This window comes from Haliotis asinina, chromosome 8 (assembly GCF_037392515.1).
Source record: "Haliotis asinina isolate JCU_RB_2024 chromosome 8, JCU_Hal_asi_v2, whole genome shotgun sequence".
NCBI lineage: Eukaryota > Metazoa > Mollusca > Gastropoda > Lepetellida > Haliotidae > Haliotis > Haliotis asinina.
The window spans coordinates 56,159,869-56,186,777 of NC_090287.1; the positions used below are offsets into that span (position 1 = coordinate 56,159,869).

Genomic DNA, 26,909 nt, shown 5'->3' on the forward strand with positions numbered 1-26,909 from the left:
GTTGTATAGGTGATGCCAATTATTCAAGACATTTCTGTATGTAACATGCAAGGTTTCTTGTGTTTTTATTAGATTGCTGAACTGTTTCGTTAATATAAGCCATGAAGTATAGACTTGCATTTTAGGGTTTGTTTCGGAACACGGTATTTGGCATTTCCTGTTGATTTAAGGTGTTCCACAGTCTTGAAGAATTATCCCACATGAATATATGGCCTTTTGTCTATCATGACCAAGTCCCAAGTTCAATTTCCCACTTGGCTACAATTTATGAAGCTCATTTCTGGTGTCCCCTGCTGTAATGTTGCTGGAATATTGCTAGAAGGGGTGTAAAACCATATTTACTAACCCACTACTGGAAAGTTCCTTTGTATTTATTAAGTTCTAGTCCTGCTATGTGGAACATTTTACAATTGTTCATGCATGTACTGTTGTATTTGTTTTAAGTTAGTATTTCTTTTGTCTGTGTTCCGCATGTAAGTGTGCATGATGTTTTTAAACAGTAGATAGAGAAGAAGTCAGTCCAAGTAAACCTGTGGAAAGGACACCTCAGAAAGAGGCTGTGACCCCGGTCACATCTGCGACCTTGTCACCAGAGAGTGAGTCGCCTCAGGTGGGCGATAGGCCAACATCTTCCCCACGGTCGTCAAGTATGTTGTTGCAGAATGTTGCTTGTATTCATACACCATATACCCAATTTTGCTTTTAGTTATGGTAGCAATCATGGGCCTTTTCTGCAATCAAAGCAGATATTTATCTTTTTAATCTTCCTTTGTGATTTTCGGCTTTCATAATTAAGTAGAGTTTTTTTTAAGTAATTTGACTTGTAAATGTTCTTTTATTTTGTGTTGACTGTCAATCAGTCTGTTGGAAGTACTTATGAGTCTGCTAGCCTGACATGTATTTGAGCATTATTTTAGACTGTAGACTTCTAAGTAGTATCAGTTGTTTAAAACTGACCAGAGGATTCAAATTTATGAGAAAAATAAAATAAAAAATGGATATAATACTACATATGTATGCTTGCATATTTTCATATTCAGTGTGTAATTTACAGTTTAATTTGTTGCACAAATAATTATTCACATGCAAGAAATATAACCCTCATTTTAAGTGTGTAATGTCACTTTCTTACCCACCCATAATGACCACACCTTACATTATAATTACCTTCTAGAACATGTAGACCAGCTATGTGTTCTTTTAAGGAAAAATAATGAATCTAGAACCGCATTTTTATAAAGTTCTTTTATTTCATTATCTATTCTGAAATGGCATGTTTTGTTCTGCCTCAATTTATTTGCTCTGTGAACTGAGGAATCTCACGGCAGTGGGTTGAGTTTTGAAGATACTTTCATTTGGCTGTTTATTTTCATATTCATTATAGGTATGTCACTTAAGATATTATTTAGATCCATCTCATTTTGACGTTGCAGTGTTGTATAAGTTAAGCTACAAATTTAATTTACTTGGATCTTTGAGTCATTCAGTGCCTCATACCACTAACCAGACTGTTTAACATATTAGCTTGTGCACATACTGTCAATGGATAGACATTAGCTATTTGCATGACAAAGCTTTTCACAAAAGCATTTTATGAAAGTTTTGTAATATTAGCCTGATTAGAGTATATGCTCTTCCTAAGTAGCTGCAAGAACCAAATAGCATAAAAAACTTTCAGTAAAATGAAATGGCAAAAGTTCACTTATGGACAGGTAGAAGATGATTTGTGATCAAACATTCGATTACCGAATGACATCTCATTAGTGAGTGATCTAAAGGAGGCTAAAACTTCAGGACGGCAAATGAAGTTGTTGATCTGCCCTTGTAAAGACTCTTGGTCTGATAGGGGCTGACAAAACGTAATGCCAAACAAGCTTTTGGTTTTATATTGGCTACTATGGATGCTCTGATTTATGGATGTGTGAATCCATGTGGGTTGAGTTTGATGAATTTGACTGCATTGTGAGTGATGGATTGTTCTTGTGTCAGAACAACTCAGGGAAGGTTAACCATCAGTGCATGTTATGTATATCAATGGAGTATTACTCATTTATCTGGATGTGTGCACTACCAATGGAAAATTTTAACATCTGTGTTACTGACTGCTATGTTTTACATTCAGTTATCTCTCATAATAGCTGATTGGTGTGTGTGCACTTTGAAAAACACAAAACAGAAGTTTGATGGTACAGCTTGGTTTGGATTTGTGTGATAGTTGTCGTACAGAGATTCTGCATAGTAGATGTAGGTCCCTTGAAGAGTTCATTCTATAATGGATTTGCTGGTTTACAAGAAAGACATTTACTACTGGAAGCATGGAGCTGTCTTGAGTTTGGGTTTCTCTGATATGAAGAATTTTATGTTGTTAATGAACTTAATAACACCTTCTTACTGTAGATGTATATATTTACAATTAAGTAAGCTTTCACAGTATAATCTTAATATTATGCATTGTTATATTTAACCTGTGCTTATCCACATTTTTAGCTTTTTTCAAAGACTACATTTAACGATTTCAGCTATTTTTGAGAGAGAGATAGGTTTAACATTAGATCAATTGCCATGTACTCTATCAATGCAAATTAGCTTCATGGTGACCATATGGGAGCTTTGCATGGGTAAAGGATGTATACCAAAAACAAATTTGGCTTGGGCTGCACTGGAGCTTTCATACAGCCTTCAGGATTAACAACACTATAATATTGTGATTCTCTATATTAGCTAAGGAGAAGAAACGCTCACGCTCCAAATCGCCTTTTGGGAAACTGTTTTCTCGTAAGAAGGACGAAGATGCAGGGCCTACCTTTGAAGGTAAAGCTATGGGAGTGGTCTAGGTAGCAGTCAGCTGGCCAGTGTAGCATGGTCTTGCCACTCTGACGTAGTCTGATAATTCATGGAGCCCCCGAGCTTGCCATGGGACAATGCATGGGAAAACGAGGAGGGGGTGGTGTGAAGTGCGCAAACTCATTGACATCTTCAGTTGGTTTGAAATTTCTGTTGGTCTGTCCTGTTTGTGTGGTGGTTTATGAGGTGGTCATTCATTTTGGTTTGGAATTATTTTGAGTTTGCTTGGAATGAAGGTGATAATTTGAATTTCATTTATAGACTCTCAATCTTTAATCTTTTTTTTTTATTTCACATAACAATAAAACAACTAGAATTATTTCTTCTAGAATTGTGATTTCTTTTAGCTAGTAGAGAGAAAAATAATCTTTCCTTACTAAAACTGTATTCTGATAACCAGGAATGTTTTTCTATTCATAGCCTGACAGTTAAGCCAGATTTGTCTATTGTATAGATTTGAGTTGTTTGAATAATGAACAAGAATTCTCAATGCTACACAGTACCACAATATGTACTTGTATATGTTGGATGGATGAGAGGATTACTGATATTGTAGATCTTGATCACTTTAAACACAAAAAGCTTGGTTTACACAATAAATAGCTTAGTTTACACACAAATGTGGAAATGGTTTGTGTGCTGTGGATTTTGTGTGTGTCTGAAAAGAATGTGTGATGTGAAAGCACCAGGAGATATATCGGCGAATGTTTGTAAGCATTCATATGTAATTTTGCACCAGAAATGTCTGCATGGTCAATAGATCTGCACAAGCATCATGTTAGCAGTGGCCACATTTGACAATCATTCATCTGTCTCACACTGACTATGCCTGCCAACCATTCTGTCACCAGGAAATGAGATGTACAGCGACGACCTACTTTTGTGTTACAGAGCAAGCTGCGGGAGCATCTCCTGAGGCTGTGCATCACGAGGGACCTCTAACGCGGAAACATGAATGGGAGACGCAGGACAGAAAGTGTACAAACAGGTACAGACTCACAAACTTTATTCTTCCTAACATGTCACCTGAATTGATCCTTTGAGGTGTAATGCTTTTAATGTCTTCATAACTAATTATCTGTGTGTCCTAATCAGTGAGTTAGATTTACTTACAAGATAGTGTTCCCTGAATTTATATCAGATCAATTGTAGTTGTAGTCTCTTATACTCTGTGTAAGATATTTTTGATACTTGGGATTTGTCTAGCTAAAGCATTACATGATAACTGGAAAGGTAAAGTATAAGTGGTTAGAGTATTAATTTTATTTTATATATTCTTGTGTTGCAGATCTTGGGACAAAGTGTTCACGGTGCTACATGGGGCTTCCCTTTCCTGCTACAAAGATCAGAAGCATGCTAAGTCGGTATGTACTGCCTTTAAATACAATGAAGATCATTGACACTAATAGTGGTTTTGAATTCTAAAGATGGGTTGGGGATGTTGATGTAAATGTTCTGTTGCACTTCGCTCAAACTTTGTGGAGAAATGTCCAATTTTGAATACTGAAATTTAGGTCATTCTTGAAGGAAAATTTTCTTCATAAACAACCTTGTATCCAAGGTTAAGTTATCAGGAATGTCTTTAAACTGCTTTGAAATTGCAGACAGACATAGACTACCAAGCCCTTGTTGATCGCAACTGTGATGACTCTATTTCTGTATTTCAGGACCCCAATGCTAGAATTCACCATGAACCAGCAATCGATCTGGAATCTGCCACATGTCAGGTAGCATCTGATTATACCAAGCGACCATTTGTATTCCGCCTCAAGCTTGCCAACGGAGGAGAATACCTCTTCCAGGCAAAGGATGAGGTAAGTACCAAGTTCTGTGAGATGGCCAAATGTCACTATATTAATGCACAAGCAGAAGATATTTTCAAGATGCAGCTTTTACTTCCCCAAATCTTTCAAGGAATGTTTTCATAATACACGGTCTTTATTATCTACTGATGATAGTATTCATTTGCTCACATGTGTATCCATATAATTTTCAGAATGACCGTAACACATGGATAGCGAGGGTGAACATGTCAACCGGTGGAGAAGGGACTAGCGTGCCCACCAAATCTCAGACACTGCCAGCCAGGACAGATGAAAGCCGCAAGGAGGAACACAAAAAGAAAGGATTTTTTACACTAAAAAAGAAATAAAAACACCTCACCACAGATGAAGTTACCTAACTTTGCTTTGGTTGGAATCTCTTTAACATTGGCCACAGACACTCTGCAATACCAGAACAAATCCTGCCCCTGTTTGTGCTACTGGGTCTTTCTGTGATCGGAAACTACAAGACTGGAGAGATTTTAATCTGTATTATATGACAGAGAAAGACTGATGTTTACTGGACTGGAGACTCAACAATTCAGGGAGAAAGGAAACATTTTGATCTATTTTATATTTTGTTGTTCCACTGTTTTGCCACCTTTATGGGCTTAATGTGGCCATGTGTTCGTATATGCTGAACACTGAACATTCCATGCTGCCCATTTGATTTAAGAAGCAAACTTTTATTGTTTTACAATGTACAAATATTTTAAAACGTTTTACTGTGGACAAAACCCTACGAGCAGAGCCTGAACATGCTGAGTAGAAAACTAGGTTAGCCTTTTGCTCACTGGGCGATGTTTACTTGGGCTTGTATGGAGCAGATAGCCAGTGAAGGTGGGAGATTCCTTTCAAAGCAGAAACTGATGTGGACTTGAGATGGAAACGGAACGTCAAGGAATGGGACATAATGTTATATATAGCATTGATCACTGTCGTCGTTCACTTGTTCATCCCCATCAGTGCTCGCTCGTCGGTGTTCATTTTGTAATGTCGCATTCCATCTATGCAAGGCGAGTTCACCATCAAGCCAATACAAATACTTGTGGCCTCATTTTGTTGACTGGCAAATAAGTGCAAGTCAAGATGTCTAAATTTAGTGACATTTGTACCATGTGACCAAGCTATTCGTATCAGAAATCGGCATCTCATCCTTACCTCCTTGCTGTGACATTTTTAGCATGGCAGCTGTGTTGTGAATCGTGAATATATTGAGCCTTTTCATTTTCTGGCATTTAACGTGTCTGTATTTTTTATTTGTTACCATATATTGCCTATTATGCGCTATACATCATTCACATTTTGCTGACAACTTGCAAGCAACCATTTTGTAGATAGTGTAATGTACGCGTGTTGTAATTTTAAGGCATTGTAGTGTCTAGTATATATAATGTCTCCAGGAATTGTAGTTTGTTTCCATGTCATTGTTGGGTTGTGTTATTGTTGACTTTGAAAGGAAACCAGATTGCCGGGATGGGCTATAGGTGCAAGGATGTACTAAATTGAATGTATTCTCCTGATTACACTGTCAGTTTAATGGCTAAATACCAGGCTTGTATTACATACATATGTAGGCAGATCATTTAAACGCTTTTTTGTTTGTTGAATCTTTTATTCTAGATATCAAATTAAAAATTTAACTTTTTTTTCTTACGAGAACTAAGGAGACCAGTGCCTGATCAATTTCAAGATTTCAACGCCTGGATTTATAGACCTGAACTTGATTATATACATGAAGTATATCTCCTCATGCATGTAGTTCTCTTCTAGTGCCATGAACTTTCATCATTGCTGTTAAAATCTGAATAATCATTGAGCCCTGCTTGGCACCATTCTATCTGTACGCACTCCAGTAAACTGATTATGTCTTATGTCGCGGCATAATGGCAGTGTAATAGATGTCCTGTTGACTATCAAATTCTAACTCTTGTGCTTTACCCATTCTAAATTGGGGTGCTTCACCAGGTTTTGTATTTGCTTACAAGGTAAATAAACCATACCAAACTATGTCTTTGTTGTCTCAAAGATGACTATAATTATTACAAGTACTTACGATACACCTGAAAAATGTCAACTTCAGTAAATTGTGCCTGATCAAAGGCTATTTGTGAATAGTACAAAACATTGATGCGAACATAGAAAGCTTTACAGCTCTTCACCATTAATTTTAGCATTGATATTCAATATACAGCCAACAAACCTGATAGCATCACATTATCCATTAAATATGGTCTGAGAGGTATTCCACATTAGTATTCTCAGAAATCATCATGGCAATTTTTCCAAGGATTTAAATGCAAATATGTCAATCATGAGCTTCGTCTAAATCCATGGAGAAAATATTTGGGGGGTTGAGGTCCTGCATATCAACATCAAGTACCCACATCTGTGTCCCTTGGGCTATCAGATTTCACCATATCTGTTTTAGAGACTGTTGCACCCACAATACCAGTAGCTAATCTTCAGCTGAAACAACTTTCATCTGTTGCCATCCCTGTGCACGGTTCATCCCTAAGAAACCTGTATTTTATGAACATATTCCTTGATGGTGGTCTTCGTATTCCCTTCTGAACTTTTGCAAAGGGAAAGGAAGGAACACTGTTCCCTAAAAGTAAGAGTTTTCCCATTTTCATGTTATTTAAATAGCATAAATATATGCAAACTGTTTAAGTTACAGTTTGGCTCAAGTTTTCATCCAAACCCTCATATGCCACAACTAAATTGACAAATATTTTTTATACACAAATTTTATTGCATGACAATTTTGATGTTTTGAAACAAGTATCTCAGACTGACATCAACAGTCCTTGTTTCTCAAATATTTGTACAAAACATCACTCCTCCCCACCCTCCAAGGATAGATGGTTCAACAGTAAAAAATGCAAAAATCCTTTCACTACCAACTAAACATGTTAGAAAATCAATATTCAGCATCTTCAATGCTTTATCTGAATTTCAATAACTTAAATTGTTCGATATATACAATGATGACAAGTGAGATGAGATGCGAGTGGGAGTTTCACCCTTTAACATTCAACACAGGCACACAATACACTGACTGCTTGGCAGGACAATACGTTTAGTGAACTGCAGCATACAACAGTATCATACTAGCACTGGAGGACATGGACAAGATGAAGAAGGACAGACAACAGGTTTCATACCAGTTTAGTACATCCTCAATTAACTTGGGTATACATTCCAACAAATCTCCATTTGAACCTGGATGCCCTGACGGCTTTGCCTGATAATTATATTAACTGCCAGGTTTCCAGGGTGGCTTCCACTAAATCTTGAGCAAAATATGTTGTACTTAAATTAAGTACTTGACTACAAGCTACACATGTTCATAAAAATAGTGTAATGAAGTGTTAATAAATTCAACTTCACAGCAATTTAACTTGTAGACCTTCTGTCATACAAAAGTAAATGCTTCCAAATGTTCCACGTATTTTAAAAAAAAATATGTTCACTACCACTTTGGGGTTTACACACAAAAATAACCCCCACTCCACAAAAACCCAAAAGAATGTTGAAAGACACTCTAAAAAAACCTTTGGGTAATTTGCAACCAATGTGAACAACACCATTTGTTAAGATGACATCAGTTGACAAGGAATAATTCATTAGTAACTTAATACTACAAATATAAAAACTGACCTATCAGAAAATGAAGAAAACTGAGGTAACCACGAACCAGGTAATGTAATAAAAACACCACTAATTATGACAAATGTTAGCTCAAGAAGATGTCGCCAAGGAATGTGGAACCTCACCATAGTGAGAGACTTGCTCACATCACAAATTCGTCATACAGTAATCTGTACCAAGGGTTGAAAACACGAGAAACCATCACTTGTGTATGTACAGTACAATACAGTCATTGGTGTGTCAACCGAGTATCTGCTTTGTAGGTAAATCCATTACAGCTGATCTCCTGTCCTTGAGATTGCTGTACATGCTGATGAAATAAGACCCAGATGACTAGCCTGACGCTGATACGTCCACTAATGTGTCAACGTAAAGCTGATAATTCCAGCAATGCTGTTGGGTTTCTAAGGCATCCTACTGAACTGAAGTTGATTGGCATGTTTGAACTGTCTCAATGTCAAAGAACCAAGTCAAATTTCAGCACACTTGATTGAGCGGTTTTGAGGATGTCAATCAAGAGATGGATGACAGGTAATGTATGTGGAATTCAGTTCAGCCAAGACTTGTGAGCTAGAAATATTTTGTCAAGGATGAAGTTCAATCTCGGGCAGATCCAGCAGATGGAGTCATGATGCTTGGCTTGCTGGAGGCAGGGCGGATGAGTGGTGGGGGCTGTTGTAATATAGTGGTCTTCTGAGGAAGTAACCTGCAATTTTAACGTATGCATTACAACAACATACTAATGGAATGTAATAAAGAAGGCAACAGTAATTCCAAGAATCTGATCACAAGAATCCAAATGTACAAAACAGAGGTTGAAATCCCCCACCCCCATCCGAGCAGTGTAAATGTCCTAGGCAATTTTCCAGGGATTCAAGTGTCCACTCACCATTCAGAAGAGGGGATGGAGAAAGCAAAAATATGCACCAGTCAGGATAAGGAAAAATGATTCATATTTTCTCTCAAGCATTGTTTGCAGTTTAATGTCAGCCTCAGGAACATTTCAGCTATATCACATTTCACCAGCACATCTGTTCCATCACCTCTAATGAACATCATTGTTGTCTCTAGGTACCAATTCTAAACTGGACTGCCTTGATCACTGGTTCCCTTGATCACATGTATTACTGTATACTGTTAGTAGTGAGTGTACCTGTGAGTCTGTGACTGGGGGGAGTTGCGGTTATTGACAGCTGGCATTGCTGCTGGTGGGGGCTGCTTCAGTAGAGGTGGTGGGGCTCCAGATGACACTGTGTTGTTTATGGTTCCACCATTAGATTGGACAGTTTCTACTGGCTTATCCACATCCATCTGAAGGACACAAAACATTAACTTGTTAACAAAACATAGGGGGAAAATATCTCCTACCCTATCAGAAACATCACTGTCAACTTGGTAGAAGTGCAAGTTTAGTACTTTGAGCATAAGATAATTCATTTACTGAAGTTCTACACACTGAAACTATTCCTAAAACACAGGTCTACGCCTGATACACACTGAAGATCAAGGCATGAATTATCTAAAGCCACATAACCACATCAGACAAGCACACACTATAATTACAAAAAAGGCTTATTTTCTGTATCTTCCTCTGGGTGGGATGATAAAAACGCCTTGCAGATCACTGATAATTTCATTGGAGACAAAAGTACCTTTTCTGGTTCTTTCTCGTCTTCATCTATGTTGGTGGTACTCTCCATCCCGTGCTCGGCCTCATATTCAGCCAACACTTCATCCAGGTTGTAGCGCCTCCGGAAATTCACGAAGAAACTACGAACATGTGCTTCTAGTTTGTTCCCAATTACTTCAGCTATTGCTTTGAAATCCTTGCCATACTTCCTCACTCCTGCAATAGAATCAAAACAATGGAGATTACAGTTCTAAAAGTCATAGACATACCAAGTAAAGGGAGACAACTCACATGCAGCGTTTCAGTCAGGATTTTTGTGAGTCTTATCTACTAAAAAGTGTGCCAATGCAATTGAGACTTTTTGCCATTCATGATAACATGATATAAAAGACCTGTGGATTAAACAAATGTTGCGCCAATGGGTGCACTTTAGCACTGAAAAAACCCCAAAAACTGATTGAATGAGATCTATAGAGGGGGCATAATAAATTGATGAAATAATGAGAGTGTGTGTAATTATACATATCAAACTAAAAATTAAAGTTTTCAATCTACCCATGCTATGACTAGTAGTCCAATTGGAATCACTCCAACAAAGTCCTAGCTATTCATAACCAGCAACGTGCAACTATTGTATCTGTGATGGTAACTTTGCCCTTGAATATTCTGTCTCACTGGTGCTTGTGAGCTCACCTTGTACAGCAAGTAGTAATTCCTCATTTGTCCATCTTGCATTGATCTTCTGATTGAGCTGCAATAGCAAACACCATACTTAGCCTTGAAAAGGAAATTTAACACATACCATAAGATTTCTGCATCCAAAACCCCAACACTTTCATTTTCTTGTAGGAATTAAATGTTCATATATGTGCATAATATTCCATTCTCAACATGGAGGACTACTCGAGTTGACTACAATAACCCACTGGAGCACCAAACATGATCAGAAATCAGTAAGGGCTCCATACCACAATGTGAAGATCCATGTTAGAATTGGTTGTGAGCAATCCATGCTTATTGAAAGATGTGAATGATGGGATATGATGGTTAGGCTCACTGGTTTGGCTGACACGTCCTTGTATCCAAATTGCATGGAACTCATCCTCGATATCTCAAGGATGTATGTTCCAATAAGTCTCCACTATATCCTGGATGCATCTACGGCTCGGCCCGAAAATTTTATTACCTCCCTTTGCTGGCTCCGCATTCTCACAGTAGCCAATCAGCTACGCCACCGTTACAACAGAACTTACCAGTATCAAGAACGATTTGCAGTTGCACTAGAAAGTTTGTTTGCAGTGCGACTTAGATTTTGGGGAAATCATAGAGACACATTGATAGGTCCAACAATTTGAAAAAAAATGAATGCAAGAACTCCTGCCTCTTTCAGAGAACCTGTGCATGGTTCATGCTGCCAAGTTTAATTGGTTAGACAATTTAAAAAGCGAAAGCAAGTTGTGGTTGGTTCGCTCAACTTCCCAGCGTATACACCTATTGGATAAAAAGCCAGCCAAGGAAGGAAATAAATTTATCGGGCTTAGCTTTAGATGCATCCAGGGTATAGTGGAGATTCATCGGAACGTATGCTTACAAACCAACCAACAAACCAAATACGAAGAGATCTTAGTTCTCAGGCGATGAAGATGACCAAGTTCCCATACTTTAACTGATTGTTTCAATCACTGAAGTACAATTATCGTCTTGTGGAACAAGGCCATGATCACACACTATCAACACTCTCCATATTATTGTCTGTTCTTGTGACAGCTGTTCAAGTATGTCTTAGGAAAACTGTCCTAAATGTAGATGATGGTATTTTGGATGACAGTTCTGTAAGCAGAGATGCCAACCATAATTTAGCCCAATTAGTCTTTATGCCAAAAACTGACGCATATAATAGTACTTTTTAGACAAAATTCAGACAAACCTTTCCAAAGATTTTTCATATTTAATAAAATAATAGATATTATATTACAAGATATTATAAGAACTTGTTGTTAACAAGGTTCTCACCTAAATCACTTATTTGTATCCACATACACCCTGATACTGAATAAAATGTGTTTGAAACTTTTTGTGTAATGGTAATTTGAAAATTTAATTTAATGTATTTTTTCAAATTAGTATATTTTTACTGCTATCATATCATGGATTTTGTGTTTTTTCTTGGTAATGAATATGATAAAATTGTATGGGTTGGCCTCTTTGTGTGAGCATTCAGTGAACATGATTCTATACATGTATTCTCACCTCTTGCGACTTGAACTTGTCTATTCCATCTGACAGTTTATGCTTTTGTAAACTTAACATCTGTTTGTTGTTCTGTACCTGAAACAAGTAATAATGTTAGCGACACTGCCTTCTTTAGATTCTTGAACATCCATTAAACAATACTTATATAATGTCGCAAATGGACAAAACAAACCCATTAAACTAAAAAGCCACAAAGCTCTGTTTCATTTGACTTATGTCAGAATGACTGGTGATATAATTAATAATAGTTCACATTCTTGTGAGGATAACAATGAGAGTGAAAATAGTGATGCCTAGAAGAAACATGGATTTTCTTGTGGTCATTACATTCACGCAAAGTTTAAGCACTCAGGCTGAACCCAGTTTCACATTGATTTCAAGAAGTAAAATGTCTTCATAAAATGGAACAAGCATGTAAAATTTCAGCTTCATCAACCAAGTAACTTCAGAGTAGAAGACACTAAACTGCATGATATAAGTGCAAAGATCAGCACCATCAGCATGTAGCTTTAAATTAAAGTAGTCTGTGACATGAAAGAAACCATGTCCATGTTGGACTGCTTTGGCCAGCTAAGAGTAAGATGCAATTCATACACATGTAATATCGAAATATTCACAAATATGCTGCCAGCGTGAACTTGTTTTTGTCTTTTTTTCTCATATTGTAAAATTTTTTATGGTGAATCCAAGTCTGTGTGAGTTGACCTCTACTAAACAACATTATTGTTTTCACATGATCAAACAAAGACTACATAGCTAACACCGCTGAAATAAACCACAATCTGGTATGTTGCATGGCCATATAAATTTGAATTAACCCATGCAAATCGCTGCTTCATACTATAATTCCATTCATCTGGACAAATATGGTAGAACTCATCTAAATCTAAACTGAATCAAAACAAAATTAAACTGCTACAAAATTACCAATAACCCAAATATCTGGGAAAAAAAAATCACCACTTGCAAAAAATTATTCTCAAGTACATCTAAAGAACACATGTTCTACATAAGCTTGGAAACAAGTAACTGAATGTTTTAAGTTTTGCCCACGACAGTAATAGGAGAAAGTGAAGGTATACTGACGATTGTTACCTGTCGTTTGAGTGCGACAAGCTCCGAATCTAGTGACTTGAGTACAGCTTCTGCTTGGGGTGCTGGTCCGTTGACCATGGACATCAGATCATCATACGTCAGGTGCATCCCTCGAGGAGGTTTCCGCTTGTGTTTCAGTGGATGTGCTCGGCCTGTGTGTTGACTTTCATGACGCTTTAAGCCTTGTGGCCTCATCACACCTGAACGTCTGTGAGAAATAAAAGAGATCTTAAGTCTTTGAGGCAATGTTTACCAATGCTGAAGTACTTAGCATGAACATCATAAAAGTACACACTCAGTCAACACCTGCGTAAGTGGTTTGGTTTTGGCGCCACATTGGGCAACTGAAGGTGGAAGTCTGTATAGTATGGATTAGTATGTCAGTTATATCACAACATGTTGTCTTGAAACGAAAATCAAACGTGGTGCATATGCCAAACATTTACTTGTTTGGACAAACCTACATGTGTGTTGTGTTGATACACAAAGTATCAGACCAAGTTGACATTAGGGATTCACATCTATGAGCACATTATTCCAGCATTGCTAACAACTCTGAACAGCAAAGTGTGGTGCATCAGACAGCGGACTGACCTACACTTTAATCGCTCAGCAGTAATTGTCATTAAGCACAACTTGCAAAATCAGTTTAGTTCACAGTTCATACAAGAACATACTGGTATGACAGATAGTTGGAAGTAACTCCTCCAATGACCTGTGAAGTTACAATTGGTCGTCAGCAATCATTAGCTCATTTACTTGGGTGATAATGTCATCACACCCCGATAATGTATGTTGATACTCATGATGTCAAATACTGGCTCGTCTGGTCGAGACTTGAATATTTACAGACTACAGACAGACTGCTGACAGAGGTGTTAAACAAAAATGCAAAACCAAAAAGTAAATCATACCTCCAATATTGATAGCATATGTTACACAGTGAGCCCTTCGGTGTCACATGTAGTTGGGATGTCTTCAGCTTGCAGTTCCCACAGTGATCCTTTTCAACTTTCTGAATGAAACAATACCAATTAGTGAAAAGGGTTCGACAACATGTACTACAACGCAGTGGATAATAAGTCAACATTGCAGTGCAAATAGTATGTAGTCTGTAAAAATACTTGAAATGATTATCACTTTTAGGTGAGTTTAATTTAACTCCACTTTTAACACTATTTCACCTAATGGTGACATAAGCCAACAAGCTAGATGCACTTGGTTTGACATGAACTACCTTTGGTGAAACCTGAGAACTGGCAGTGTTCACGAATAGTGTTTCAAAGTAACAAAACATTGGGTTCTGTGGGTTTTAAATGTCTGTCTGACCCACTGAAAATTCACAGGATCATAGAATAAAAATTAAAAACACATTTCACATTTAACATTGCTTATAACTGGCACTGAAATTATTAACAAATGTAAAATTTATAAACAGCAAAAAAGTCAGCAAACTAGTCAAAATCACTGAGACATGTACAGTTGGACAATGGGGCTGGCAGCATTTGTCAGACAGTCAGACGCTATTTGAGAACACTGCACTGGTAAGGCACTGATAAACCTAGAGGCCTAATCACTACAAATCTGGAATTAAAACCAACAAGCAATGGATTCTGGAATGCCTAAGGGAGATAACTCTTAAAAGTGATATGCAGCACCAGAGCACCATCAGGCTACTCCCTCACCCACAAGTAAGGGGTGCTGTCTATGCACTTTACTCTGTAACATCCATGAAAGAAGCTGGAAGTACCTACCCCATTCTCTTTGTTATCTGTTTCACTGTCACTCTTACTGCCTTCGTCAGATGCATCACTAGAAGAAGGAATCAAGATTATAGATAGTTTTAACTTAACAGAACCATACAAATCATGATTGTACAACATGGTCTTGAAACAGGCTTCACTCAAAGATAATTATGTAAGTAATACTTCATTCTGGATTGAAAGTAATGAACAGTTATTAGTTTCATTACAGGTAACAAAAAGCTAATTTTAACAATTTAAGGTTTTCATTCAACCTCATTCAGTAAAAGTCCCTTTGTAGAAACATCACAACATTTAACTTCTAAAAGCTAAATTGGCTGGAGTGTTTCTCGGGTCCAATGTTATAACAGCAGTCTGTGAGTTAACCATTAGTCCAAACCTAACACCTTACAAAATTCTGTTCTAGTAAGCTTAACTAATAAAAGTCATTATTACAGGAAAATCTACTTAAACTGATGCTAAGACCAATGTTTGAGCTGGAAGTCTTAATTGTTTAGGGCACCTGCAGTAATAAAGTTCCAGTACCCACCTGTCCCCATCTCTCTGACTAGCTAGCTTCTTTGCTTGGCGATCCATTAGACTGGTTCGTGACCGTGTCTTCTTCCAAGAGTAATAGTATTTAACCAGACTGGCTATAGACTTGTCAGGCAGCTGCAACAGAACATCATCTATACACAGTACATCTTCAAACACATACAACCCTTGATGTACAACATTTCTATATGTACAACAAAACTTCCTCTACAAAGGAGAGCTACCACCACTATTCTACAATCTAGCAACAGATAAGCAAAAATATGAGGTGCTTATTATGGGGCTTAACATTGCACTTAAGAATGTTTCACTCATATGATGACGTGTATGTGTCTGTATGTGTAGCTGCTTGTACCAGCCCATACTTCAGCTGGTACCAGCTCACTGAGATACCATGCCTCGGTGAAGCAAGTATGCCCCACTCAGACAAATTATACTGACTCTAAGCAGGCCAGTCTTTGTGTTACCCATTAATGCTGAGCACCAGATAGGGAACAAGAAGTACCATATCTTAACATCTTTAGTAAGATAAACCAGGCAGATGCTAATTGCTATGGCCACTACACCAAAAAGATGGCTTGTATGCAGACTCACTTATTAGGTTGGTTGTGAGTCCCTATTTCTGCTAGTAGTAGTACATACTGATATATTCCACAACTTTCTAAAGTTCAGTTTGGAAGAAAAGGTAACACTGACTCACCATTTGCCTTATCCGATGAAAACTTTTCCCATGAAAACTAAAAGCTTGCTCAAAAAGTACTTTGTCTTCTACTGTCCATTCATCAGGAAAGGGGGTGAAATTTGCCAGATCGGAGAGCGCTCGCTCAACATTGTGTTTGTGCCAGAACAGCATACCGAGGGCCTGTAACGACAAAAATACCTACTTCAAACAAACCTTTCTTGATAAACTAAGGACACTAGGCACAAGCCGAGCTGATCCTGGTATCTGCCATGTCTCATGTTATCAATCAACACTCTCATATCTATTTTTCGTGCTGTCAACCATGTACCTTTACCCCAACCACCAAGATGTTACCACAGTCCATTTCAGAAATCATACATGTTTTGGACCTGTTTCAAGGTTTGAAAGGTCCTCTCTTTTAGACAAACATGCTATGAAATCAGTAGATCTCATTAAGTAAATAACCTAAAAAGTAAGAGCCTGTTTCAATTCATGCATTTATCCTTTGTTTACTCTGTAGATCAGTTTGATCATGTAGATGTCTAAAAATATATTTCCACACTACTTCCTACTGAAGCTTGAACAGCATCTCCATATTATTATCTAAAACAATATGCATTAGACTGAGAGTTACATAAGACCCCTCTTCTCAGACTTCAGGAAATGCATGTAAGTTCACACAAAAATCTCTTCATGTAACATAGTAAACAGTTTTTTGGCAGTGTTGTAAAGCTGAGTGATCACGTCACCTGAGTTTGGTGTTAACAGCTGTCATGGATCATAGCTATTAGTAATAAACATGACTTTAGCATGATTTTCATAAATATACTGAAGGTAAAATAAGCAACACACAGGTTCAGTATGATTCACCTTAATCTGGGAATATAGCTTTGTTCTCTTCAGATGAAACAAGAGTCAAGAGAAGATGACAAATCCCCCAAGCCCCACTGATATTTGACAGAACAACAACTGTTTGCCGCTAATATGGCAATGTCCCCTGCCACTAAAGAATGAAATATTTGTACATATTCACTACTTTTCACTTTTTGCTCACACAAGATGCGTGAAATGACTGGTGTCTGCACAATCCCCAATGTAGGCTATCGACAAAATCAAGGACACTGGTTAGAATGAACAAGACTCATGGTGACCTTGAAGGTAAGGTCAATGTTAACAAAATCAACTGGTGTCATTATAACCCCCCAACATAGGCTGTCACCATATTTGAAGACATTGGGAACAACAGTTTAGAGATATTGCATTAACAACAGTTGTGGTGTCCTTGAAAATAAGGTCAAGGTCACCAAAATCAGCTGGTGTCTATGTAGTCCTCAATGTAGGCTGTCACCAAATATGAAGGCATTGGGTACCACACTTCATGAGATATCATGTTAACAAGAGTCTGAAGTGGTCAGAGTTGTGGTGACCTTGAAAATAAGTTCAAGGTCACCCAAATCAACTGGTGTCTGCGCATTACCCCAATGTAGGCTGTCACTGAATTTGAAGACACTGGGTACAACAGTTCAAGAGATATGGCATTAACAAGAAACGGAATGTACATGCAGATAAACATACAGATGCTGTTGCACACATAGTCCCATGTTCCGCATTGCAGCAAGGGACAAAAATCATCTGACAGTTACTGAAAGTCAAAGTTGATTTTTGTAGACTAAGACAAAATCATTTCCATGGCAACCACGAAAAATATAAATGCCAAACAATCTGCAAATATCAAATGCCCAACTTTGGAATTTGGGATCTGCTTCATATGTCTGCCATCATTTCAAAATCTGTCTCAGTTCTCTGCCAGCCAAGATGAGTTGAAAGTAGTCTAAACTTGAAAGAACAGTTTTTGAGCTGTGACGATGTATCTAATACTTTATTCCATTCCATCTGAAATTCATGTTACACTCAGATTACTTTCTATAATCAGAATCATAAATCTGCATTCAAACTTAATTTGTATAAATGACATAATGCAAGGGAGTCCTAATTGAACACTGAAGTATTGAACACTGATATTAAAGTCTTTAAAAAAAATCCCATAATTGTTGAACTGCAGCAACTCCCTTGAGCACTTACCTGTTCTGTGTTGTAGCCATGCTTCTCTTTGGCGATGTTGATGTATTCATCAACTGAAAGACATGAATCATCAGGATCATTGATGTATCATCCCCTCACAAAACTATGTAACACCTATTGATAGCTCTAGGGGATGCCATAAATTGCATCTGATTCTGAACTATTGTGATGGTTTTATAATTCCACATGGAGAGAAGGATATGAAATGGGTTTTTCACTGAATCAAACATTATTGTATTCAAAATGCATTCCCGTGCTTCAAATACTCAATAACACCCGGAAATTGGCCAACACATGATGTTTATCGACATTGTAAACACAAAAGTAAACCAAAGGGGTTTTAGTGTCTGCACTCGTTTACATCGAATACGGACATGGCATTGAAGTGTCATCAGCTGGCCGTTTCAGCTGGTTCTCATGGTAGCATCTGGAGTTGCTCATTTGTGACGTCATTCTAACTTTACGTCACAATATGATTTGAATGATGTCACCACTGTTGATGACACAACAAAACAATTGTTTACGTGTCAATACGTGGTGAATAGTCTTTCAGTTTCCGGGAATCTAATACCATTTAATCATGTTTTTCAACCAATCAGATTACAGAACACAGTAACTTTTGGTTTACAATTGTGTGTAATGTGTTTATCTCCCTTCTATCCATAGCTACAAAATTCTGGCAACTGGCCAAAGAGGCCAGAGTAATATTTCATTTTGTATGCAGACATCTGTATTGAAAAGCACTGCAATACAATTTCAAATACACAGTCCTATTAACTACCCTGTATATGCACATTGCCAAGTGATGTAGAATCCGATTTAGAAGACACAAGTTGGTTAGCATCCTGAGGCCCTCCACAGGTGTTACCTTTATCAGCTCAGGCTGAGACAATGAACCTGCTACAAATGAATATAACAAGATAAGAATTTGAGTCTACCAGTTTCATGTTTCCATAAGAACAATAAGGAAATCTGAAAACAAATCAGTCAGTTTGAACAAAAACTTACCTTTTATTTCAGGCAAGTCTCCAGTCGGTGCCCACACCAACATGGCTTCAACTCTAGATTCTGTCCGTATCTCTGCAATAGAAATACAGTTCACACTATTTATCCGGACAATTCTCAACGACAACACAAAATCAAAATCTGTTGGTCAGATCAGTGCAATTGCCAGGAAACACATATGAATTCCTTAGGCCTTACAATACTTGATTAAAATTCTGAGCAAAATGGACTCAATGAATACACAATTTCACACTGAGAGCAATATGGCAGCAGTCTTTCAAATAAAATATTGCAAGACATGAAATCCCAGTTTTGATATTTGGGTACTTCCAGGGAGACAACTGTCTACTATGGAGGTGTTAGTATCATCCAAGTGAGCAAGTATTGCACAACAATGTAAATGAAAATGACACCCCCCTCCCTCTGCTGTAGGAAGCATTCCCTACACTGTGTGTGATCTGGTGATTACTACAAAACAAGTTCAATAAACATCCATGCAACTATGAGATGGCCACCTTTCAAGTCCCAATAAAACCCATGTATAAGCTTATAAGCTTAATCAATTCTGTTGAGCAGTTTTTGAGAAGTGGATAATGTACACCATCCATATAACACTATATTCAGAGAGAAATTCAACAAAATTTATGTAAGTTCAAATGGCATTAAGATTGGAAAAATAAATAAAATACAAAATCAAAATATGAGATGCACACCTTAAAGCACATGTCCCCATAAAGCACATGTACAATCTAAATGGATTCCATACAGGAGTTTTTGAAAAGTGGATAAGGTAACCTCACCCCCTTCTCCCCCCACTTATTTCACTATCATCATAGAGAAATTCAGCAAAATGTACCTAAGTTCAAATGCCTCTAAACTTAAAAAAATAGCCCGATAAATTATGAAAAAGCAAAGTTTAAGATGCACACCACTGGAGACCCAAGAAAACCCCTGTATAAGTTCACAGAATTGCAGAGTGCGTTTTTGTCGAGATGTGGATAGAGTACATTCCCCGTTTCCTGTGGATGGACAGACCGACCCTATATACCCCCTGCCATATATAGCGGGGTTGAAATATCAGATGTTTTCAAACTGATTGTTTAGCCCAGTCATACACAATCATCATTAAACATGACAGCCATCAGATAGTGAGATACTTCACCCTTATCACTTTCATTTCAGACCTATTGTCCAGGACATTAACACAACCCATAATGGATATCATTTAAATTTGTTTGTAAATATTCAAACTGATAGGCAAATTAATGTGCACGCAATGACCACCAAAACCCTGCACAAATTTCTGGCAGTACATTCGTATCTTATTTATGCCAAACAATTACATTTGTGGGTTTACACAATTGTGCACAGTTGACAAATTAGCATGTATCAGGGAACACCAGTTTTATATAAGTGAAATAAACCTGAGGTTGGTAATTGTTTAATTTCTGCCATACATATTAAAACATATTTTATCATCTCTGCCAATCCACTTTCAATTCCTTTGTTTCTGTCTTAGGCTAACAGCTGTGGGCCTAAGACAGCTGTTAGTCTAAGACGATTGTTGCTACAAGGAACTTAAAAACGATTGAGCAACAGTCAAGCTTTCAAGTTCATTTAATTGATGAGGAACCAGCTGTCTTCTTTAAGCCATAGCAGGAAAAATCCATTTTATATAAAGCCTGTGAGTATGAATCCAACAATTTGAAATGAAGATTGGTGTCAATTATGTCTAATTTACTCTAAAGGATATCTGTATTGAGTTCTTTCAGGAACAATTGACTGTTGCTTTTATAGGTGATAAGAAATTTAAATATATGTCTTACATTTCTGTGACAACAGACATGAATGGAGACATTTTCCTCTTAATCACCTGCTGCTGTGTATCTTTCAAACACTTCCCAATTCCCTCCATAGCTAACAAGCCACTGCTTGCTACTTCAGCCCAAAGTTGGAAGCCCAAGACAAACATAATCTGGTTCAATCAAGTAACATCAACTGTATGACACTGAAACATACTAAAAGAATACCCAAAGCCATGTTTAGGCTGGCAGTCTCAAAAGCTTTAAGCAGAGACAGAAGCCATAACATGTAGTTGCAGAGGTTTCAGAGAATTTTGTTTATGAATCCTCATAAAAACCAAACCAGTATTATGTGGATAATAAATGTTTATATTGACAGCATTGGTTTGTATTTGGTTTATTAATATCAGGCTGGGAGAGTATGATGATAAATCAATGTATTATTTGTATCGTAATCACTATAGCTGGAAGCAATCCTTTAAAAAGGCTTGGTGGTGACTGATGAAATAAGACTGTCTATTTTATACATATGCTACACGTGATCAACACCTGACTTATGGCTGAGTTTAAGCCTAAAGTATGCCATTCTCATGACCTACTGACCTAAACAAGGCAAACAAATAAACAATATGTATTGCCATATTTTGGGGGGCATAGTATACATGTGGTTTGCGTCACTACAGATAAACAAGCCATTTTCTTCATTTGAAAGTAGGGTTTTACTTACTGTAAAATCATTATTATTCGCGGGGGTTTAATTTTCGCGCTTTTCGTGCAAAAAAATTATCCGCGAAAATAAAACCTCCGCGAATAATTATGATAAATTGTGGAAATAAAAACAAACAAAGAGCTTTGAGTTTTAGTTTTGTATTGCTAGTAATTTGACTACAAGTACACGTCATTCATTCATGACTCAGTGAAACAAAAAGATACATAAAAACAAATTAAATAGTTGATTCAACACGTCATTTTCAGTGTCTCTGATTGACACGATACACACGACTTTACTAAATTAAAAATGTCAGGTCACCTGCTACTAGTGAATTAGTCCGAAAGTCCAGCTTGGCGAAATCCGCTTTGGATTAAATCCTTCCTCTTGGATATGTTGTCGTAGGTCTGGATAATCCATTGCGCATGTAGTGGTTTGACAATACTGGTACACATGCACAGAGCTTTCTGAGTAGCTGATTGGCCGAGCGCGTCACGGGTCGAGGTCACATAGGTCAATGATTTCTTACACAAATCTCAACGTGGGTTCTTCAGTGCTCCATTGGGTGTCTCAATGTAGCGGAAGGCCCATGTTTCCCCAGCTAATTAGGCAGCTGACAGGATGACAGCTAGGGTCAGTGTTTTCTTTACAGTTTACAGTTACCAGTGTTATGCTCTCGTGATTTCTGTACTTTGATGATGCACGAAAATTAAACCGCGCGAATTAGTCAAATTTTCTGTTTCCGCGAAAATTAAGCCGCGCGAAAATAAATGATTTTACAGTAAATACTTAGATACTATCATTTGTACATATATAACTTATATAACAAACAAAAAAGATATCTACTAGCCTGGTCTGTGACAGTTTCTTTTTTGTAAAAACAATCTTTCCCCATTAAAAAGCTCTCACAGACCTAAAAGCCTTTGCCCTTAAACATAGCAGAGGGTGCCTCATAACAATATTGTGAGTCTATGAAATGTTTATAATATGTAACTGATTTTGATCTTGAGAGAAAGTTTCAAAAATCAACAGACATCTATTTAACCCTAACACACTGCTTTGGTTTCAAACTGCGGTTTAGCATTTAAAGTGTTCTTAAAGTTCTGCTTAATACCGAGCACTGAACACAGAAAACATGGAATCAAGAATGATTGCCATCGATCTGGCAGTTATGGATATCGTGTCACGGCCATAATGCCAGCAGTCACCTATCACCATGGTTGTTATCAAGATCAATACACCTGCAGGTGTCTTAACCTCCTCTTTAACAATTCTATCAACATGAGGTTAAAATGGGGTTATTTTACTCTTGAAATAATTGGGGAGATGAATATGTTTGTTTTAAATTACTTCAAATTTATTTTATAAAACTCCACTAACCTCATTACAAAGTCTACCTAACACCTATATCAGCTGGGGAGAGATAAGAATATATGGATGAATAACTTCATTATGATTAATACAAATTCCTGAAAAGGCAACAAAGTTTGATTTTCTACCACTGTTATCAAGACAGTGAACAGCATGAGGATGGAGAAGCAGATATAGAAGTTTGAGGGGATGTTTGACTTGTTTATATAGTACTACAGGAACAACACTGCAATAAAGAAGTTGTTAATCCATATATTGTTATGCTTTCTTACTTAACCAACTTTTAAATGTCTCTCAAAAATGTCATGTCAGCTGAACTTAGATCATGATATTAAAAGGCTGTACCACATTACACGTGGCTACCACTCCAGGATCCATCAGTTCAAGACTTGTAAAAATACACATTGACAAATTGTTCCCCCTCCCACTCCTCAAATCTGGTTCTTTCACAAAGACCATTCGTTCAAATGAGCTGCAGACTATGTTTACCCATGGTATCTACTGAAGTAATTCTGACACACCTCCGTTTATGTCATTAATTTGTAAACAGTCAAAAAAGTCACATATTTGCTACCAAAGGCTTAAAATATCATATGCCAACATCCATATTGTGATTTATTATGCAATACAATATATACATCACCATACAACCATGAGTAATGCCATAACTGCGCTATAAATTCTTCTGGACTTAATTATTTAAGCTATCAATTACTATGCCTTCAAAGAGGAAATATAATGACACACGAGAATTGACAACTTTGAAAATCATAAAGCATTGCATAGCTACTTTCTACTGGGAAAACAAATCGACACACATCATCACTATCAGACTACTTGCAGATAACAACAGGAGGATTCAAATTACGAATGAAAAGGATTTTGTTGAAAACAAAATGGCTTCAGGACATCATAGTTAAAAAAATATCAACAAAACATTCCAAATTTGAAAAAACAACCATAAGAAATACTGCAACATCTTTAGAAAGTCAAAAGGTTCATTTACAATTTCAAATATGTTATTAATCATGATGCATCACGAAACATTTAACATACCGTAATACATGGGTTGTAAATAGACATATCATGGGCCTCATCTTGGGAGTTTAAAACACAACAAACCAGTCTGAAACTTTGCATCATGAAATACAGGTTCATGTAGGAAACTGTGCTTCAAAGAGAGAGGATAAGGCCACTGGTCATTTTATCTCAGCATCAACTTATTTTATGCCAAACACTGTTCTGAATTGGCAGACTAATAGGGTCTGACCAATGGCATTTATTCCTGGTGTCATTACTCGCATATATAGCGTAATAAAAAATATGCATAAATAAATCTCCTCATCTGTACAAAATGGATTTACAGTCACATCTCAATGAAAACAAAATGGAACACAACCCATGAAGCAGAATACCCGTCTGACATACAGACCCTGAAGCAAATATATCTCAGAAATCCCATGCAAGTCTAGAAATTGTGGCCAGTCTAGATTTCCAAAACAAATGGAGAAAATCTCAGGGCTCCTTCTCATTATCATTTTATTTTTTTTTTACAATGAACATTTTTGCTTTAAAAGATATTGTCATTTCGGAGACTAGTTGTTACTCTAGCATAATAATTCAAGTGTGACTTTCTGATATTTTCACTGCACAGCAATACGATATTTCCACTGATTGACATTTGCCGCATTATCAAAATGATTACTGTGTTGGGTAGAACAGCAACAGGTTTGCAGCATAAAAATATCAAATTGACATTCACCTCTTGATCTCTTGATTGGCATGTAGAACCCAAGTTCCAAACTAATTAATGCCATTAGTAACTATTGATATTTTTTATTAGTAGAGTAAGAGTTCTAATCTAATCAAACCATAAGCATTATTCTGGGCCTGCTATTCGGGTAATCGGGACAGGCATATTAAAATACACATTGTTAATAGAAATTGTTATGACATCCCCATTTTTTCTGACACAATTTCCAAAAATTCAAATACACCCAGTCCTCAAAATTTAACATGAACGTCAAAAACGGACCTCATCAAAACCCTAATGCTTAAGCCGAAAAGATTCAGTACAATATACAAACATATCTACCCTTGTGTGATGGGTTTTCTGACAGTTATTACATTTGCTGTTGTCTTGAATATAGCATGAACAATTGTAAAACATGTCACTAACTTATATAACATATCTTACTCTTTAACTCAAGCCATTATTCAGGAATGAACAAAGTTTGAACAATGCAACATCTCTCCTTGTAACCTGAGTAAACGCTTCAACCCAAAAAGGTATGACATTCAACCTATGATCTGATGATAAATGACAGTCACAGTATTAAAAAGTTTAAATTCATGAATCAGGGTCCATATAGGCTTCTACATCACGTCACTAATATGTCAGTTTTGGTGGTAAGTGTGTTTTCTAAAATTATGGCCTACCTCAGGTCAAGGATGCCGACCCCTTGTATTGTTTTGAAATTAGGAAACTGGGTCAAGATTGGGGATAAGTTCAAAATCAGTACCAACCATTGAAGAACATGTACATTTCAGGGTAAAATTGAACTGTTCCATACTTCAGATATTTTCAATAATGGCCTGCTTCAGGTCAAGGCTCACTTTGACCCCTCTCCCCCTACCCTAAACCAGTTAAATTAGGGTCCTCATAAAATTTAAGAGATTAAAATTTTAATCAATAATTGATCACACAGGCTATTTGATCATGTATAAAATGTAGAAAAAAAATACCCAGCGGATATATGCTACTCGGGCTTGTAACAATGACTGACTGGTATTTTCAGTGGAATATCAAATACATTTTCGAAAGTACCAGGTGTAGCTTTAATTTTGGAATCAAACAATACTCTCTCTCCAATGGAAATCTCTTGTTTTGCATTTGGATCGCATGGCTTTTTTCACTTTACCTTCTCCCAAATGTGTAATTAGGTCAAAAGGGGCTTACCTGGACACATATCCGGCACAACAGCTTGGTATTCCTCTCCAATTCGCATCCCATTTTCTGAAAACAAATAGATCACACTAAAGTGAAGAGCCTGATCATATGTCAAGTTCCATTTCCGAAGTACATTAAAACATAATTCTCTGGGTCAACGTCAAAAGGACTTACCATGATCAGAATCGTCCCCGCTGCTATCGTCAGAATGAGGGCTCGCACCTCGCGAACGACGACCATTGCGAAAATCCTCCGAATTTCTATTCGCCATCACCATCTCTATGTTTTGGAGAGCTTTAGAAGCTTTTCTCCGGGTTCGAAGGTGTATTCGTTCAATTTTGACGACTTTACACACGCAAACGTTTGCACTTAACAATATAGACACCTTTCGTCCATGCAACACAGGGTTGGAGTGCTGGATAATGTAGTTCCTAGGTGAAAAAACTGCATAAAGTAAACTCAAACACCAACAGGGCAAAAAATGTATAAATAACTCTCTGGCAAAGCATTTCAGAGCCTAGTGTATGTTCTCAACCCAAAACGAAACGTCTATTACATGTTTGAAAGGAAACACAGCGCAATAATACATGTCAAGTTTGCTCTTCCGTACTATTCTCCCAAAGGCGATACATTGAAATCGGGTTAGTTTATTGCCCATTGCAAGGAAAACTCCGTGACCATATTTCGGGAACGATCACGCAGTATAACCGAT

General features: G+C 37.2%; 2 protein-coding genes across 22 annotated transcripts in view; one reads left to right on the forward strand and one right to left on the reverse strand.

Moving 5' to 3' along the window:
* LOC137293937 (spectrin beta chain-like) overlaps positions 1–6,677 on the forward strand; it is a 103,496-nt gene extending 96,819 nt beyond the window's left edge. For 6 of the 20 annotated variants that reach the window (XM_067824803.1, XM_067824808.1, XM_067824801.1 and 3 more), the window contains 6 exons: positions 501–647; positions 2,722–2,811; positions 3,736–3,832; positions 4,133–4,208; positions 4,512–4,658; positions 4,841–6,677. In XM_067824803.1, the coding sequence (XP_067680904.1) occupies positions 501–647; positions 2,722–2,811; positions 3,736–3,832; positions 4,133–4,208; positions 4,512–4,658; positions 4,841–4,996 (713 nt within the window). In that variant the 3' untranslated portion in view covers positions 4,997–6,677. The remainder of the gene's footprint in view (positions 1–500; positions 648–2,721; positions 2,812–3,735; positions 3,833–4,132; positions 4,209–4,511; positions 4,659–4,840) is intronic. The other 14 variants (XM_067824811.1, XM_067824814.1, XM_067824816.1 and 11 more) reach the window with 4 other exon arrangements.
* A 722-nt stretch (positions 6,678–7,399) lies between these two features.
* On the reverse strand, positions 7,400–26,776 carry LOC137293963 (REST corepressor 1-like). Of its 2 annotated transcripts, none has more exons than XM_067824865.1 (14): positions 26,372–26,776; positions 26,207–26,263; positions 19,369–19,440; positions 18,361–18,413; positions 16,297–16,458; positions 15,592–15,713; positions 15,054–15,111; positions 14,214–14,314; positions 13,291–13,507; positions 12,202–12,279; positions 10,645–10,702; positions 9,974–10,167; positions 9,475–9,632; positions 7,400–9,027 (listed from the first exon to the last, which is right to left on the reverse strand). In XM_067824865.1, exons 1-14 carry the CDS (start codon positions 26,472–26,474, stop codon positions 8,919–8,921), a joined length of 1,542 nt encoding a protein of 513 aa, XP_067680966.1. In that variant the 5' UTR covers positions 26,475–26,776; the 3' UTR covers positions 7,400–8,918. The 2 variants fall into 2 exon arrangements, with proteins under 2 accessions (XP_067680966.1, XP_067680967.1); XM_067824866.1 differs by having other exon boundaries at positions 13,300–13,507; positions 26,372–26,615.
* Positions 26,777–26,909: the final 133 nt, after the last annotated feature.